The sequence below is a fragment of the Thermobia domestica genome, chromosome 1, assembly GCF_964235325.1.
Source record: "Thermobia domestica chromosome 1, izTheDome1.hap1.1, whole genome shotgun sequence".
Taxonomy (NCBI): domain Eukaryota; kingdom Metazoa; phylum Arthropoda; class Insecta; order Zygentoma; family Lepismatidae; genus Thermobia; species Thermobia domestica.
Genome location: NC_137454.1, coordinates 103,691,507 through 103,711,363, shown reverse-complemented (window position 1 = coordinate 103,711,363; position 19,857 = coordinate 103,691,507). Strand labels below are relative to the sequence as shown.

Genomic DNA, 19,857 nt, shown 5'->3' with positions numbered 1-19,857 from the left:
TGACCTTCAAACACCCCCACCACAAAGATAACATTTTACCATTCCAATGGTCATATAAAAAAGAAATTTATAAGACTAGATGGCTATATAAAAAAGCAGTTTAAGTATAGATGTACTCTCCAACTTAATAATAATTTCTTTCCCTACAACAATCAAGACTAATTTAGATTTTTGAATGTTCCTCGCTAAATATTTACGAAAATAAAAGAAACGTAAACTTACATTTAATTTTTCACTTGAAACCACTGGAGCTGCATCCACTTTTATACTGTTTGATTTTGATGTAAGATGGTCCTCTATTTTCGGTTTTTGCTCTACTTTATCCTCACTTTGTTGTGATACAGATGATGATGATGATTTCACTACTGGTGTTTCACAACCCTGAAGGTTCGTTACGTCCGCAACTTTATGCGAAGACTCGTCTTTCTTGTGTGGGATCAAAGGTGGCTGATTGATTGAAGTATTTGAGAAATCTAAACCAGCAAGAAGATCAATATTAGATGCACTACTTTTCTTGTCAGTACTACTGTCTTCTGTTTTAGACGGTGTAGAAGGTTGTTGACTATAAGTAGTTTGGGTCATTGAATTAGGCATCCGCGCTTGTATATAAGTCATAGATGGAACACCGTTACCATTGCCTGTATTACACACTTGTGAGTTATCTGCTTGAGTTAAAGGCTGACTTTGGTTATTCTGATATCCATATGGCAATGTATAGTATCGACCACTTGTTTGGGACTGTTGCTGAGGATAAACTTCACTTTGACTCGCATTATACTGGGCAGCAAATGTTTGACCTTCTACTGACATCTGAGAAGACGATGTGTGTAAAGTGCCGTAAGTACCAGCGTTAGTGTAATATGATGATCCTGGTCCCATCATATATTGATATTCTACACTACTGGATGCTCTTAAATCTTGTGGAAATACTTGTACACTATGAGAAGGCATTCTCTGACTCGTAGACAGAGAAACCTCTGATGATGAACCACTATCACAAGATGTAGATGAATCTGATTTCGTACTGTGAAACTGCTGTCCATATTGATAATACTGAACATTCGAACTATCAGTCTTGGGTTGAATATTTTGGTAAGTACCTGCAACGCATGTGACAGGAGTCTGATTCACTGTCGCGTCTTGCGATTGCATTGTCGTATACATTGGAGTTTGCACGTTATATTGTCCAAACTGTGATGCCTGGTAATTGTTTGGATATTGATAATGACCAGTTACATTCTGATACCCATATCCTGGATATGTGTAAGCCCCTGTTACTGGTGTTTGGTTTGCTTGTGGGGCATAAGAGCCTGTTCCTGGAGCCTGACTTGTCTGGGAGGTATATGTTCCCGCTACCTGGGGTTGGTTAGCTTGAGGAGTGTATGTTGCCGATGCTTGGGCCTGGTTACCTTGAGGAGGATAAGTTCCAGATGTCTGGGGCTGGTTACCTTGAGGAGGATAAGTTCCAGATGTTTGGGCCTGGCTACCTTGAGGAGGGTAAGTTCCAGATGTCTGGGCCTGGTTAGCTTGAGGAGTGTAAGTTCCTGAAGCTCTGGTTTGATTAGCCTGGGCTCCAAATGTTCCGGGTACTTGAGTTTGCCCTCCTTGTGGAGTATAAGTTCTTGATATCTGTGTTTGATTAGCTTGTTGAGCATAAGTTCCTGATACCTGGGTTCGATCAGCTTGGGGAGTATAAGTTCCAGTCGACTGGTTCTGATTGGCCGTTTGTGTGGAATGTTGTGGATAACCTGACGGTACTGAAGATGATGCATTACTGTATGACTGTGACATTTGGGGGTATTGATTATACTGAGTTGAGCTATAATATTGATTTGGCTGTGACAATACTGGCTGCTGTGACGGTACTGAATATCCTGGGTACTGAGATCCTGAGTAAGTACTAGTACTCTGTTGATAGGGAACTTGTCCTGAAGAGTACGTACTCGGTGAAGCAGGGACTTGATTATGAATACTCTGAGAAGCTGTTCCAGTATAAGTGTAACCAGACTGAGTAGAAGGAATTGGCGCTTGGTTGCTTTGAGAAGATGAACTGCTATAAACTCCAGACGAGTAAGTAGGTTGACTAGATGAGTATGTAGTAGTAGAAGCAGCAGGCACATTACTAACATTTGTGGCCGCAGGAGTACTATAATTAGAATAATGGGACATCATTTCTTGCTGATACTGTGTACTATAATAATAACCTGTTTTATCAGAAACTTCCTTGTCTTTATCTTGATAGTAGGTGGCAAGATGGCTCGGATAAGTCTTTGGAGAATAATTTGCCATTTGTGGACTATACTGATGAGGAGTTGACGACGTAGTTGAATACGAATAGGCACTTGTAGCTTGAGAATATCCTACGGCTGCATTACCGGTACTAGGAACTCCACTGGGTACAGTTTTACTACTGCCATCATCCATTTTCCCTCCTGTAGAGCATACCGAAGTATTCTGATCTGTTCCTTCCGAGCCAACAGGTGCTGGGCGAACAGAAGGAACCCATGACGTACTATCACTCACTGTACTTGATACTGCAGATTTCTGATCTTGATATGAACCAGAAGGCACGGAAGAACTGCCATAACTCATTGGCACTTGACCATATGGATAGTACATACTATACGCTTGAGCAGGATAACTAGCTGCAGCCGATCCTGGTGGAGCACTTACAGTGGAAGTTCCATCAGCTTTTGCATAAGCCCCTTTCTTCATATTTTGAAGATAATCTTTCAACTTCATGCCACTAGATTCCGTCTTCATATCGCCTGGTTCAACTGGGAGAGCAGGTTTTGTAAAACGTTTGCTGCTCTTCAGTAACATTTGCTCTCTTTCCTCATCTTGTACTTTGGTCACACTTTTAACTCTCTGCAACAATTTACTTACATTAGTCTCCAATTTCTTGTAAAACTCCAAACCTTTACTCGATTTCGCTAGTAAGTCTTCATATGCATCATAAGAAATTATTAATGAAGAAATCATAGCTTCTCGCCTTCTTACAATTTCTGCTGTGGCTTTACGAGTTGAAGCATAGCCAGCATATGCATCAGTTAATGCTTTCAGAATATTATCCTGGGCAGCAAGGTTCTGCTCTATTAAATTAACCTGAAACAAAAGAAATAAAATTAATTACAAAAGCATTCACCAGTTATTAAAAAAAAAAAGTCACATATATGTAAGCTAAAACTGAAATTTATAAGTAACATTTCTTTGAAACCATAACAATATTTTGTTCGTTTGTGATTAAATGCAATACAATATTGCCAGACTATGGTTTTGTCCTACTCCTTTTTAATTTCTGTCTTTCTTTCTCATACACCTTTACATTTGCACTCACGTCTGAATGGCTGAGCATCGACCTCAACAGTGAAAATATGTGATTGATCAGCGAGCGGACTGGGGTAGTGTAATGTAACCTAACATCAACAAAGAGTTTTAACACAGTATGATAGCATAGTAAGCCAGAGACCAAGGTTCCATTTTCGGTCCAGTCGTACATTTTTAGTTCTCTGAACGTCATTGAATTTACATTTATACAGGACATGGTGCACGAAAAAAAAAAGTTATTTCCTCCTTTTTTCATACAATGAATATTAGGATTCTTGTCTTAACAACGTCCATCCTAATGTGAACAAAATTACTACCTTCCCGGAGAAAGTTTTACTCTCTTCATATGAAGTCTGCCCACAAACAAATCGAACTTTCAAAAAATATAATCAACGAAATTATCCTCGACTTTCTGCTTGCCAGCGCCACGTAATGGGTTTCTTTTCCAACTATTTTAACGCTAGTTGCATCATCCTACCTTGTGTCATTGTGAGACTGAGTGCATCAGAGTGAAATTGTATTCCGTACTTGTGATGATTCTGTGGCATTTCGAAATGGAAGATTTTAAAAGAGAAGCGTGCGTGTATCAAATTTTGTTTTAAATTGGGGAAGACATTTACAGAAACTTTGAAAATGTTGCAGGAAGTGTACGAGAAAGAATGTGCACGCCAAATCCAGTTCTAAGTGGTTTCAGCGTTTCAAAGCAGAAAGTAAATCCATCGAAAACTAGGAAAAACCAGAATGCACATCAACATCATGTGATGACGTTTACGTTCAGGGAGTGGGGGATGTTATACGGAAAGATCGTCGTTTGACTGTCTGCAAAATAACTAAGATAGGCACAATCCAGTAAACCATCCTGTCATGTGATCCTAGCTACAAAAAAACTGAACATGTATCGTGTTGCTGAATAATTCGTTCCACGGTTGAGAACAAATGAACAGAAAGAAACACGTACGGAAATCTGTGAAGATCCTTTGAACGTGCAAACGAAGACGAGAGCTTCTTGAAAAACATCATAACTGGTGAAGATATGGGTCTATGGCTATAACGCTGAAATACAGGCAGAGTCATCCGAATGGGAGGGAAAATCTTCGCCAAGACCTAAAAAAGCACGTCAAAATTGCTCCAGGTGATACTTATAAATTTCTTTGGTTTTGTGGTGTTGCTTCATTATAAATACGTCCCTCATGGTAAAACATCAACAAAGAGTATTATTTAGAAGAGATTAGGCGTTTGAGGGAGACTGTGAGAAAGAGATTGAAAACTTGGAAAAAAAGGAATATGGATGCTACACCATGACAATGCTCCAAGCCATTCGGGGCTTATTAGAAAGCTTTTGGAGAAAAACTACCACTATGGTACCCTACCCACACTATTTGCTTGTTGTGATACCTGCACACTTCTTTTCATTCCCCACGTTGAAATCTACATTGCAAGGTTGCTGTTTCCAATTCCAAGAGATTTTAAAAATATAGCTACGAGGCCTTCAGGCTATTCCAAAAAGTGCGTTCCTGCAATGGAAGACACGCTGGAAACAGTGTAATAATATTGGAGAGAACTATTTTCAAGAAGATAAATCTGAACAACTTCTACAAATGGGAAATACCATTTATTTAGGAAGTTCGGTTTCCTTCTGGAGAAACCTCGCGTAGTTCTGATTTAGCCTTATACGACTATTTTTTGAACTCTTTCAAAGTTTTAAGATTTACATTAACACCAAGGTGATTAAAAAAAAAAAAGTTCCCCCCCCCCAAAAAAAAAAAAAAAACGAAAACTACCAGAAACTCATAGATATTTAAGAGACCATCATACGAGGTCTGACAATTTCGCGAACTCGTCACCTTGTGGCACCCATACGGTTCGCATTCACGCGTGGCAAATTGGTTCTGGGTGGAGTTTATTTTTGTTTATGCTTGCGTGTATGCTGTTGTGAAAAGATTGTTAGAATTGGAGTAAGAAATAGACTTTTTTGTGTGAAAATGGGCAAGAGTAGGAGTAAAATACATGAAATGTCAGTGCAGGTGTACAGTGAGAATACCTAGACAAAGGTATTGGTGTACAAATGGAATAAATGGTTTGCTAAATGGAGGGAACAAATTATTGATGAAGGGTGAGTACTAGGTAAACAGTAACGGAGGACAAAATTGCCAAAATTCGTCAAACTAGTGAAAATCGGCGACTGACCGTGAGAGCCATAGAAGAACAAGTGTGCACTGATTTTTAGAAAAAGCGGAAACTTTTAACTGAAAACACTGACAGCGCAAGATGTATGCAAAAATTGTGAACAAAAGCCCCAATAGAAAAAAGCAAAAGAATTGAACTCTAGCCAGAATTGCTAGAGACGTACGACTAGTACTTTTTGTTTTCTAAAACCCAGCTCAGGAGTACGGTCAGTTAAAACTAACCAAACTTAACCTCTGCGCTTGTAGACAAAATATACAACAGCGTATAACTATCTACAGAACGGTTAAAATACAGCGCTAAAAATAAATAAATAAATAAATAAATCTACGAAGCACAGCGTTACCAGACCCGATAATTGAGTTAATGCTACAGATCACACCTTAACAACTTCCATGTATCAGTTCTTGAATTGTAATTGTATTTGGCCTTGATTTTGACATTGATACTTTCCTCTGAATCTGCAAAGTCCACAATTCGAATGTGCCAAAGTATAAGGGTACGCGTATCCCCATCAAAAAGACCTGAGTAAGCCGATGTATGGAGCCGGATCACCACAATTGACGAAAGCGAAATACATCAATATGAACCTGCGACAAAGTGCCTAATGGACGTCATCTGATTCCCTAGAAGCGAAATAAATAAATAAATAAAAAAAAAAAAAGTTAGAAATTTTCTGTATGCATTTGTATCCCCTGGACAAACAGTAGTATTTGAGAGTACTCGGGAGTACTGCCAAGGTTGTGTGAAAAAGTGAGACGCAAACTGCAGGAACTTTTCGCTAACGAATCATGGCCCTTGCAACACGACAATGCATCTGCGCACATATGGGCATTTCTGGCCAGAAAGAAAGTACGTTTGATTTATTTTACTTATTTATTTTTACATATTTCTGGGCATCTATAGCCTTAAGCCAGTCACGTATGAGGTATAATGTTTCTCGACGAGAACACAATCCAGGAAAGGAAAGGCGGCGGCTTGAGACCTGTACGTTAGGTACCATGCTGGCATTTCCCTAGTATGAATGAGGAAAACCCAGGAAAACCTCATTCAGAATAGCTAGGTTGAATAAGGTGATACAACTTTTCGACCGAATGTTCCCACTGGGAATTGAACCCGGGACTGCTTGCACCACAAGCGAGAGCAAATGACTGAGACAGCCTCCATACTCATCTGACCTTTTCCCTCAACAAGTTATTTCTTTACTCGATTAAAGAAGTTTTAAAAGGAAAATATTTTGATGACATTGAGGATATTAAGGCTAATACGACAGCTCTGAAGGCCACTGAAGCAGCTGAGTTTCAAAATTGCTTCAAAGGGTGGAGCAGACGCTAGTATCGCTATGTAGATTCCGAAAGGGAACACTTTGAAGGTGATCACAGTGGTATTCAGCATTAACGTAGATACGCAGTATACCTTCTAGAAGGAGTTAACTAAATAACTAACTAACTCTATGGCTTATGGAACCCGGAGGTTCACTGCCGCGTTCACAAAAGCTCTCCACTGACTTCTATCCTCAGCCAACTGAATCCAGTTTCTACTTTGTACTCCTATCTCTGCGAGATCCATTTTAATATTGTCCTCCCATCTGCGCCTAGGTCTTCCTAATGGTCGTTTTCCGATTGGTCTTCCAGTCAAGACTTTGAAAGCGTTTCTACTTTCTTCCATCCTAGCTACATGACCTGCCCACCTAAGCTTCCTAGACTTGATGACCCAAACAATGTTTGGTAAACCGTATAAATTATGTAGTTCCTCGTTATGAAGTTTCTGCCATTCCCCATTCCCGTTCCTCTTGGATTCGAATATTCGTCTCAGGATTTTGTTCTCAAATACTTTCAGTCTATGTTCTTCCCTCAGAGTAAGCGACCATGTTTCGCAACCATATAGAACAACACGCATGATTATCATTTTATATATTTTAAGCTTCAATCTCCTCGACAGAATTCGCGACAAGAGATTTTGAACTGAATAATAGCACGAATTCCCTGCTTTTAGTCGACATTTAATTTCTTCGTGAATATGATTTTCGTCTGTTAATATTGATCCTAGATATTTGAAAGTATCCACTTTATCAAAAGTATTATTTAATATTTTAACACATCCATAATTTGCCGTATTACAGTCCCGACGCACTTCCATGTATTTAGTTTTCTCTGCATTTACTTCTAAACCTATGTCCCTGCAAGCGTTTAATAAAATCTCTGCTTTCTTTCTATTGTTCTGCTGTCATAACGAAGTTAATTGTCAGGCCTCGTATACATATTCAACTCAAGACAAAAAAACATAGTATTTCTTGAATGAGCACTGTAAAGTAGTAGATAGACTAAACACAGTAGTTAACAACGCTATTACTAACAAGTTTTGTTTCAAATCAACTTCAGACTTTGGATAAACGAATATTTGCAGCAAATATATTTACTTTCAAATAAGACAATCATGAAATATTGCTTTCCTACCTCAAACAAGAACATTTCTACGAGATAAATCTTGATTATCAATCTGATTTACATTTTTGATTTCAGCGAATGGCTGATGTTGGGACACAATGCTGCCAACAATACTAGCCTACTGATAGGAGCACTGCCAATGTAATTCAATTTGTTGAAGTCAACCTTTCGCCCTCTTAATTCTTAGTAGTAGATTTATTGGCTTACTTTTCGGAATTCTAGAGTCACACAAGTATAATGTTCAGCTTACTTACGTATTTATCATGCTTCTGCAGCTCTTGCATAAACAGTTTATCCCGATTCTCTCCTTGCAGTGTCACAAGCTGAGTGGTAATATCATCCTGGCACGTTGATTCTCTCAGCTGAGATGCAAGCATTTCTCTCTGTCGTTGCATTTCGTTCACTTTATCCAAAATTCGACGCATTTCTTTCACTGCCGATTCATCACTGGGTGCTACAAATAAAAAAGTAACTGTTAACAGGAGTTTAGTTTTAAAAGGGTTCACCAGTTATTTAATTAATTTCGCAAGTTTGTATATATATATATATATATATATATGATGACTTTACCAGTACAAAATCTACGAATCGTTTCGAAGTACGTGTGTGTGTGTGTGTGTGTTGGAAAAAAAATGTCAGCTGTCTGCGATTGTTCATCGCTATCAAAATGCTTACCGGACAGGCAATTCTTAAGGTATATTTATATTTAAAAAAAAAAAAAAAAGAAAAGAAAAAAAAAAAAGAAAATCCGGAATAAATAGTGATAGCGAAATACGTTACAATGGAACGTCTTCAGACGATCATTGTAGGATCCGAACTATTTTCTTATTTTCCAGTTTTCGTAAGTAGAAAGCACAACCATCAATCAAAATTATAGCTCTGCAAATTACGAAAATTAACAGCAATGTAATTTATAGCTTTATGTCGAACTGATTTTCTTCTTTACGAATTTATTTTAACAAAGGTAAATTTTCAAGTTATAACTTCTGAAGGAGAAGAAAAGTCAACTGACACCAAAGTTATTCTACAGCGAATGAGCTAACAGTTACTTCCATGAAACCATGAGAGACGAAGAAACGTGTGAAGCACGTCTCATGAATGACGTCATGGAAACTCACTCGTCTCGAAGAAGAAGGATGAGTTTACAAATCAAGCAGTACAAAAAACTTGCTGCTTGTGATTTACTGCAGACTTGTTTTTAACAGATCTCAGCTATTTTTTATCCGATATTTGTAATCGTTCATCCTCCATTACCTACTACCACATTTGGATCTCTACTACTCATTGGGATGGAAGACCTTTTCTAATGATTAAGCAGTGCAACATTCGGTTGAGGACATCTTCGCATCGCAGACTCCATACTTCTTTCGCCATGGACTCAAATGGTAGGTAGGTAGGTAATGACAAAATTGTACGGTTGCAGACGGTGACTATTTTAATAAACCAGGTACCATAATTTTCATTTTTTAGCTTTTGGAAAATAATACATCTGGGAGCGGACATTTCATTCACAGCAACTTAATGGTATTTGATAAGTGAGGACAATTCGTAAGTCATGGTCACTCAATCTCCGTGTAAACAACTAACATTACGTATCAGATCTTTAAAGAGAAACAGTTCTCAAAATACAAAACACATCGTATAATGAATAGCAATACTCTATACCTAACGTATTCTTTGCTTTTCTACGCTAGACATTTCCATATAACATAAATAAAAATATAATCTGATGAAAGCAAACACTTTTTCCTAATATGTGTTATTGTTTTGGCAATATAGTTGTATCATCGCCTTTATCAGACACGTTATCTGATGAAGGCAATGACATATACTGGCAAAACAGTGTAGGAACAGTAAATGTTTGTTTTGGTGGTTAATTTTGCCTTTATTTAAGTTATGCATAGTTCCAATGCTAGAATTAAGCAGTATCCCTGATAACACTTTACAAATTCTAAGAATAATGAATGACTTAGTCAAAGAAATAGTTCTGTCTCTGAACAAGAAAATTACGTAATTTGCACATTTAAAATACAATTTTCTCAAACAGTCTTTCCATTTCCTAGTCTTTGAGACAATAAGCAGCATAAGAATGATACGTTATTTTGTGCAATTGGTATTGTTTATTATTTCCATAAATTGTGGAAGTACTCAGTCCATGAGCCGATTGAGCGGCCACTGTCCTCAGGTGTTCAGTTAATTATCGAACAATCAACTGATGATGCTCATTGTAAAAGTCATAATTAATTCTTTATATATGTTTTAGATAAATTCTAAACTCCCGTATGTGGGGATTGATGGTGATTAAGAGGAATACCAATTTTTTCGTTTATCATACCACGAGCGAGAGCGTGGTGAGGGAGAAAGTTTATTTTGATCGCCTTTCATGTTAGGTGGAATGAATAGTAGGTGCATTTGACAATCGAATGGGTTACTTTTTCAATCTATTAATAAAATCCATTTAACATTGTGAAAGCGAATCATTTTCTCTTAGTTTATTCATATACAGTTTTCTAATGGCTCCATATTCACATAAAATTAAAAGAAAGAAGAAAAACGAAATACTTACAATCAATAACACTAATAGAAGGTATCTGCTTCTGTAGTTCCGATAGAGGGTTTGATAGAATTCGCATATTATTAACATGTAGTGTCATTGCGTTATGAAGCGCAGTGTTGGACTCAGAAGCTTTATTATGTGCTTCCTGGTACTTGTTGACTTCCCTCAGAAGTTCTGTGATTATATTCGACTGTTTCCGTTTGCCGATCAGCGACTGATATTCTTTCTCCTTCTTATCCTCCTCCTAGAACAGTTAAAAGAGCATTAGCAAAGATATTTCCATATCTGTTTACCATTAAGTAGATCTAATATTCAGCCTCAAGCAAAATGACTTTGCAAATGCAAGTGCAAGTGCAAGGGCAAAGTAGAAGGTTGGATTCCAAGATATGAGGACTACTGATACATCGTACGTAATCAATGTTTGTGGTTTTCTCGCAGTACCTCCGTGTGATCTTATTTTTCACGAATTTATTAGCTATTCCGTAATCATATTAAAAACGCGCAAAGTAAGTGAAAATTCACAGAAAGTTATCAGTTTTCTTTAACCAATATTTCAATCGTTTCACGATGTTAAAAACATTACATATATATTGTCTCAGAGGATGACACATTCGGAGGCAATAAGCATGTACTATTTATAATTTGGAAATACACATTGCTGTTCATGAAAATTTATCTTGCTGTTACAAGTCAGAATATATTTTAATGTTTCAGCTCACAAAATGAACTGAAACAAATGCACTATTTCTGCTGTTTTTAGCGTAGAAAATGTTATAACTGCTTTTCAGTTCTTAGCGCCTAAAAATCGTTCAGTTTTAAAGAAGAAACGTTACTGATGAGTATGATTCACAGGAAATACAATTATTAAATAAATATTAAATGCATCAATTACAATAAATTCTTGATGATTATCTGGACTTCCTAATGACATCGTACCTGAAGTAAATCATTGACATCCTTCAACATGCCTTCCACATCATGGTAAGTTTCTGCTAATTTACCCATTGCATCTACCAAGCTCTGGATTGCATCTGGTTTCGCATTCATAGCTGCACAGCGGTCCACCAGTTCCTACGGAGTAAAAAGTCACTTTTGATGCAAGATACATTGCCAGATAGTTAATATCTTTATTATATTTAAAGAAATTATTGACTCCAAATACAGAATAACACTAAGAACGCAACTGACTGAAAATGTGTATTTTCAAGACGATATAAATTCAATAGAGAACATCTCTGGAATTCCGAGTTTTTAAAAATGTGTGATTGTACCGTAAATCAAACATAGGTTTCCGGTTTACCATATTGTGTGCCAACTATTACCGTTCTCCGACCACCCACATATTTTCACTCTTGAGGCTGGTGCTCAACTACTCAGATCAAAATCTCTCTTGTTCTTGGATGTGTTCTTTTTTTTATTATTTATTTATTTATTTATTTGTATAGTTCGAGAAAAAAGATTAGGATTAGATTTCTGGGCTTTCGGCATCTATGGCCTTGTTACCCCGTCACGTATGAGGAATGATGTCCCTCAACATTCACACTGCTCAGGAATTGGAGGGCAAGAACGAAATGGGGAAGGAAGGAAACGGCCTGGAACCATTATATGAGGTACCGGTACCATCCCAGCATTTGCCTGGTGTGAATGAGGAAAACCCAGGAAATCACCACTCAGGATGGCTGGCCTGAAGAAGCTTTTACATTTTTTCGACCGTGTCCCTACCGGGAATAGAACCAGGGACCGCTCGCAGTTCCAGAGAAAAGTACGTTGGCCATTTTACACTGAAACGTGGAATAACTGCAAAATGCAATAAATACTAATACTAATAATAATGTAACAGAATATCAGCAGAAATATACATGACAATATTTACAAATCTTGCAAAATGCGGATCGGATTATTCTTTTAGGGATAAAGATATCTATGGTAGTTGGAAGTCTGTTGAGTTCAGCAAGAAGCCTATATATATGGAACCTTTCGTTTACTGCGAATTTAAGTTTCAGAAGATAGAACTGATGGGTTTTGCGTACGGTGCGAATGGGTACCAGGAAATTAAATGTGGGGAGTAGTGAGACTTTAATTTTCAATTTATTACTTTCTGAGGAAACAAAATAGCAGCTCTAGCAACAAGTACTGAAAGATGCTATATTGAGTGTTTTTATGATACTTTCCTTACTTGACTACACAATTCAGGGACTCTCTAGGCGAAGGAACGAAAAAAAAAAAAAAAAAAAAAAAAAGGAAACTGTATCTAGTTTGGAAACATGTGTAAGACAGGCGACAGAGCAAATACGTAAACAGTATTCCATTACAGAAGAAATTAAGGCCTTGTAGTAAGTACCTAATTCTGTCAAATTTTAAATTTTCGTAAATCTATATATAATATTCCTAACGTTCGCACAAATCTTTCCGCAACAGCAATATGTTCACTGAAAGTAAGCTTCTCATCAATAATAACAATAAGGTTATCATGCGCTTGTACATTTTGAACAATTAATATTGCTAATAATGTAGATTTGTTTAATACGATTTTCCTTAAAGAAACTGTAAAAGAGAAGAGAAAAGAGTACTATAATTTAACTTAAATTAACAAATTTCACACCAAAAAGCATTAAAACATCAGCTGTTTCCTCTCTCTATTTTATAATACAAGAATATCTATTCACCAATGGTTGATGCCTGCCTATGACAATTCAGTTATGGTATTAATACTTCTTACACCTTTACTATTGAATTAATTTTCCGAGATACGATATTGAGTATTTTGATTAAGTTGATTAGGTGTCAGAAGGATACAAGGAGCAACCTTATAAGACAGGAATGTTGTACGGGCTTTTATAACACACACACAAAAAAAGTGTCTTTGTTTTATTCTAATAACAGTCACAAACCGAACTCCATGACATTACAGACTACGAAGTGCAATAACCAGCTCAACGATTTATGGTTCACTAGTGAGTTTAGTCAGCACATCACAGCTATTTCCGGCTTTCTAGGCTGGAGTTCGTTACCTTTTAATTTTTTCCAATTGGCTCACAATGCAGAGTTTGCATCAAAGGAACAAGCGTTATAACCACGCTGTTCTATGGAAGTACAAGGAGATGAATGCCAGGGGGAATGAAATTTATGTTATAATAATAATAATAAATCAAATGCATAAACGAATTTGTCTTTGTTTTGTATACAAGCATTGCAAGTTCCAACAACGTTGTTTTCTGCTAAGAAGCAATTCTGAAGTAAGCAAGCCTTGCACTGGTATCATTTGCATTAGCTACAGGATTGTTTGTGACTAACCCTATGGAATATTCTATTTTGCAGTGCGTGATCTGCTATCTCACAAATATGACAATATTGAGTGCGTCTGAACCTGTAAATCTCTCAAGATACTCAAAACTGCATGGACAATTGGCAAATAATACAAATCTACTGTACTTACTGCTCCGTACATTTATATTTCAAGCCATTATGAAGTTCTTTCTTGCAACAAAGCAAGATGTAAGAATAGTTAAAAGCTTGAAATTGACAATGAAAACTTGCCTGAAACATTTTCTTTAAGTTACTAAAATGTGTACTCATAAGCCCTGTAAACATGTTGAAGCGAAAGATTTTGTTACACAGTCATATAATTATGTTAGTTCCTAAATCTTCTTACTACTTGTCGACCTACTCCTACAAAAATCCACCGAATTATCCTATTCTTCTATTTAATTGGCCTATATCCAGACTTAATTGGAAGTTCTCTATTCCTGTGTTTCATGCTCTATTAATTTACCACATTATAGTGCTGTTATTTCCTTTATATCATACAAATAGCTTTGAAAAACTTACCTGTGGCAATTGTTCTGGTTCGGAAAACAAGTTCAATTGATCCAATTGTAAAGAAGTCATAAAAGTAGCCAATTCCTGATCCTTCTCTTCGATTCTACTCATGATTTTCCTTAGCAACTTTGCCTTTTCTTCGCTGAAGAGAATTAGATTTAATTAATAATCATAATAAATGCAAACGGAAATAATATAATGGATTAACAACTTACTAAACTCTAATAAGGAACTCATGAGCTTCCTCATCTCCAACGTTGTTCGCAAGTGCGGGAGACCGAGGTTCAAGTACTGGTGGAGTATATATGATTCAGATGCCACGTTTAACTTTCCCATCTTCCCTGGTGAATTCGGACGATGGATTCGAACAAAAGCAACATTCCTTGCATTTACATTTTTTATTTATTTGTATGTTTCAGCCTTGCATTAAAACAGTTAATACAAGTAAATGTATCTTACAAACTTTAAGTTCTTTTCCAGTTATATAGAATGGGCTCAAAAAGTGTAATCCAAATTATCATTTTATTATTAAAGTCAATCTACCAATTTTTCCTTATTGATCCAATATCACATAATATTAACTATTTGTGTCTCGTTAGTTCATCTGAGAAGTGCGGAAGCTTACATTATTATTATTTGTTAGTTGAAGCTTAGTGTCTTTTCAGCACAAAAGCTATATGAGACATGGACATGCGGTTTAAAATGGAATCCAAACCATGTAATGCGTTCATGCTCTCCCACTGGGAATCAAACCGGGAAACATGAACCCAAGGCACGCACGCTAGCCACTAGATTAGTGGGTATTATTCTGACCTAAGTAAAGTTTACCTGTACGAAATTTAAATCTACGGTATCATAAAACAAAGTTTCTTCAATATATCACGCACCTAATAATTTCATAAAGGGCGAAATAACCAAATATAAATTTGCACTTACCAATGCGCTATGTTTATATTATACTGGTACCAAATAGATTTGTGAATGTGGCGATACATATATAGGAATATCGGGATCAGAATCAAGGAATAAATCACAACCAAAGGAGGAGAACCAGTGGTCCTGGGATTTCCAAACATCTGCACGTCTCGCAACATTCAATCAAGAACGTAAAACTTTTACATATAGCCTCTTTATTAATAGAAAGAAAGGTTTAAATCATATATACAAAAGAGCCACGAATCCATTAAATTTGGATAGGAAGTAGCTTAGCCAAACAATGAGATCACATAATTAATAATTTTAATGAAAAACACAGAAGTCTCGAATAGTTTAAAAAGTCTGTTTTTCACCTATAGGACTTTCGCCAAAAGAAATTACTATAACACTTCATTCTACTAGATATAGAATTTTTGGAATACTAATTATCGGAAATGTTTATGGCATGATGTTGTTTAAACATAGAAAATTTTAGTGTTGATAGCAAAAATTTATGAAATGGTGCATGTTATACATAGTTACAACTTAATTCTTACGCTGATGCCACTGAAGGACTTGCGTCGCACAAGTGCAAGAAGTCGTCCATAGAGATTTTCAATCTTGACTTCCTGGCTGCAAATTACCAGAACGATGTTTTGGAGAAGGTAGTGAAACCATTGAATCACACACTGTTTACTGGCGCAGAATGGACATTCCAGCAAGACTCTGTGCAGGCAGATAAGGCGAAGATGAACCAGCAGTGGGTGGCCAATAATGTTCACCATTTCATAGCCGCTGAGGATTGGCCTTCTGGAAGTCCGGATCTCAACCCGCTGTACTACCGCCTTTGGGACTACTTGAAGAAGATGATCTGCAAGAAATCTCACCGCAATATTGAGTCGCTTAAGACCGATTTAGTAAAAGCCGCCGCTTCCATACCCAACGACGTGATGCGTGCAGCCATTGACGAGTGCCCTCAACGATGAAGATGTGTGTGAAGGCCAACGGAGGCCATCTTGAATAGACTAGTGTTTTTTTTTGTTTTTTTTTCGTTCCTTTGGTACTAAAGTACACGTTGCAATAAAGGATTTAGTGTACTACAAAATTTGGTTTCGTTTCACGTATCTGAATAAAGGACAGAACTACGGCACGATTATGTGTATATATAATTCTATTAACTTTGATAACTAACATACAGGTAGTGGGGCGCACCCATAAAAGAAGCATATATAAAGTAACTAGTAATAATAGAATTTAAACCTAATCAGGACTGATGAAGATGCAAGTTAATATTGAAACTGTTTCCAGCATAACAAAAACATTGCACATTGGTTTAAGTACATACAAATTTACGTTCAACTGTAGAGAAATTGAGCAATTGAGCAATCATTTCACATAAAATACAATTGACAAAAAAACTTACCCAATAAAGCGACACTATTATGTACACTACAATGTTTCAACGGACAACCCCGTCCGTGGTGATAACGTAGAAACTTAAACTAAAAAACACTTCACACCATGGAATTTTATCTTTAACTATTTTAGAGTAAAAATTTTAGACTCTATGGGTTGAAACTGTATGGGTTACATAATATTAATGGCGCTTAATTTGATTTTCAGCTTAGCGTCCCTTTCAGCAGAGAGGCTATATGAGACAAACCTATAGCTTAACGTGGAATCTGAACCATATAGGCTCCCACTGGGAATCGCACCCGGGTCTCCCATGCCAAAGGCGTGTACGCTAACCGTTTAGCCACGAGGGATCTCTGATGTGTTATTGACAATCGAAATATGAATCAATTCATATCTTTATGCTATAAAACAGACTAGTTATATGTTCGGCTGAAATAAAAGCAGTTATTAACTAATCTGATAAAAGAATACTACAGAATCATATTAACCGAGCATTATTCAAGATCAACTATCCTAACACTATTTCACCTTCCAACATTTACTTAAACTGAAACAAATGAAGTGATTTCATACCTACACGAAAGAAACTTCAATTTCTACACTAGCGGGAAACTTAAGCCCAGTCTTCCGTCTATCTGGAAGATACTCTGTCGCTGCCATTGTCGACTTTCTATATTTATTATTTGTAATCGTATAATGGTGCTATTTGTTTGCTAGTGGGAAACTGAGATTTCGGTATCCACGAATCCATCGATAACTTAACATTCTGATTCACAGTACAAAATATCCTACCAAACGTAAATATCTGTGTGCATGAAACCGTAAGTTCTGCTCATGGTAAACATTACAAAACAACTAATAAAAATTAACGCAAACATCACAATTTCTCCTTTGGTAGTTTGTAATAAATTAGCAATACTTTTCCTTATATACGAAAAAATAAATAAATAAAACTAAATTAAAATAATATTCTTTGGTGAATTCCTGCCTGATTTCATCAGTGTAAAAGTAAATAAATACCAAAACATTTTTTTCCATAAAAGATCGCCTTTTTGTTATATAAGGAGTTCAAAAATTTTGAACTTCATATTTACCTGTAAAGTGATGACAATTCATGGGCTTCCATCGGTACCAAGCGCGAGAAAATATCAGGTCCTGACACTTCTGAATCATTTACACTGAATGGAATTCCCTTCACAAGTGACGCTCCCTTGATTTCAGGGAGCGTATCTCTCTCCGGTACTTTTTCGTGATAAATATATTCGTTGTCGTTCCTCGCAGCCTTCCTCTTGCCCTCAACAACATCCATCGTAAATGTCAACGCTTCATTTATAGCCTGGAAAGAAATACAAACATCAATTGGTTTCTTATTTATACATTTATAATCAATGTACAGTCCATTTTTACTAATCTGGCCGATATCAGACCACGTTGTGCAGCATTATCGAAATCATCCCACTGTAGAAAGCTGTTTAAAGAATGAACTGTATTAGACGTAGTGAACAGAAAAGTGCTGAATCACATTGTTGTGCTCGGCACTCAGACTCTTGTAATGACAAGTTACCCTTTCCATACTTGCAAAGAATTCACTTAGAAAACGCCGGTGATGTAAAATTGGTGAATATATTGAAAACTACTCCACGAAAATCGCAAAGATACATTAATTTCCCATTGTTTTCAGACTTTTACCCTTTTCTTTCTGAAACTTCAAACTAAGACTCTATCTAGCTTTTTCATTGTCATTTTCATGTTCAGGACCGTAAAATTATCTAAGAATGGCTGCTTATGTTTCCATTACAAAGTCTGTGTTGAATAGCATAGTGGGAAATTATTATTATTATTATTATTATTTTCGATTATCCTGAAGGAACTTCCAATATATTCACAAATTCTATGCAATTTTCATAGTCCTGTATACATAGGACCTTTGTACTGGTTTTCTTCCAATAAAGTGGTACAAAATTTATGCCATTTTATTCAAAGAAAAATGGGAAAAATTAAGAAAATATAGAAAAATATCGAAGTGTTTCTAAACTATGACGGAATCTATCAATTTAGCGATTTTAATGCTGACACTCCCAATCTGTTTACAAATTCTACATATTTGTCATAGCCACGTACACTGGGAAATTAGTTCTGATTTTTAAGCACAAAATTTATGCCAGTTTATTCGAAAGGAAATGGGAAAACTTTACAAAGCCAGACATCATAGGTTTAGAAACAAGTCCTTTCCCCCCTATTTTTGTATATTTTCCATTTCCCTTCAAATAAAATGGCATGAACTTTGTGCATAAAAATATTATGATGCTAGTGCGTAGTTACGAAGATAGTATAGAATTGGCAAAATATTGGTAGTTCCCTCATCGGCAAAATAGATAAATTTCCTATTCTTCTTTATATATATATATATATATATATATATATATATATATATATATATATATACTTAAAAACTAGCGCTAATCTAGCTTTTTCATTGCCATTCCCGTGTTCAGCACCCTAAAATTATTCAAAAATGGCTGCTATGTTGTGAAAGGTGTTATTGAGATTATTTTACAGGATAAGTCGTTTGACAAAAATGCATTTGAAATGAATTATTTCTCTCCTATGAAATCGTTACAAGTTGTGTAGAAGCATTAAGGCTACTTCTTGAAATAACATATTTACTGTATGCTTTCAGAGTTAATTTCGTCGAAGATTGCACACAACACACAATGAGGCCTACCTGCTCTAGAAGGATCCACTACAGACATAGTTGTTCAATCTTCGAGCGAGTTATGGATTGTTTGTCGAGATGAAGGCACAATGTTCGGGAAACGCTGAATAAATTACTGAATCACATCTTGGACATTGTGCTCATTTAACCACCATTTTTCAAGTACGAACACAGTCACCCCTTGTAAATTTTCCATTCAATGTAAACTTACTTGATTACAAATACAACAAGGTCAAAAGCTAATACTGTTATTAATGATTTTCTATCCAACGATTTGGAAAATGGGAACTGTTATAAATTAAATATTTTTATTACACTGATGAAATGTTAGTAGTTTATAGGATCAATTTTGATTACTAGAATCTTCAGACTATTTTTACGGGCAAATTTCATGCTATTTTATTTGAAGGGAAGTAGAAAATAGTGCAAAAATAGGGAGAAAAGGATTTGCTCCTAAACCCATGACAAAGTCTGGC

At 36.3% G+C, this 19,857-nt stretch overlaps 1 protein-coding gene across 5 annotated transcripts in view; it reads right to left on the bottom strand.

The window, feature by feature from the left end:
* Positions 1-19,857, bottom strand: part of mop (tyrosine-protein phosphatase non-receptor type protein myopic) — an 80,910-nt gene that overhangs the window by 38,732 nt on the left and 22,321 nt on the right. For all 5 annotated transcript variants that reach the window (XM_081761338.1, XM_081761328.1, XM_081761318.1 and 2 more), the window contains exons 7-12: positions 17,760-18,001; positions 14,344-14,476; positions 11,452-11,586; positions 10,525-10,759; positions 8,213-8,412; positions 223-3,105 (exon numbers count right to left, since the gene is read on the bottom strand). In XM_081761338.1, the coding sequence (XP_081617464.1) occupies positions 223-3,105; positions 8,213-8,412; positions 10,525-10,759; positions 11,452-11,586; positions 14,344-14,476; positions 17,760-18,001 (3,828 nt within the window). The remainder of the gene's footprint in view (positions 1-222; positions 3,106-8,212; positions 8,413-10,524; positions 10,760-11,451; positions 11,587-14,343; positions 14,477-17,759; positions 18,002-19,857) is intronic.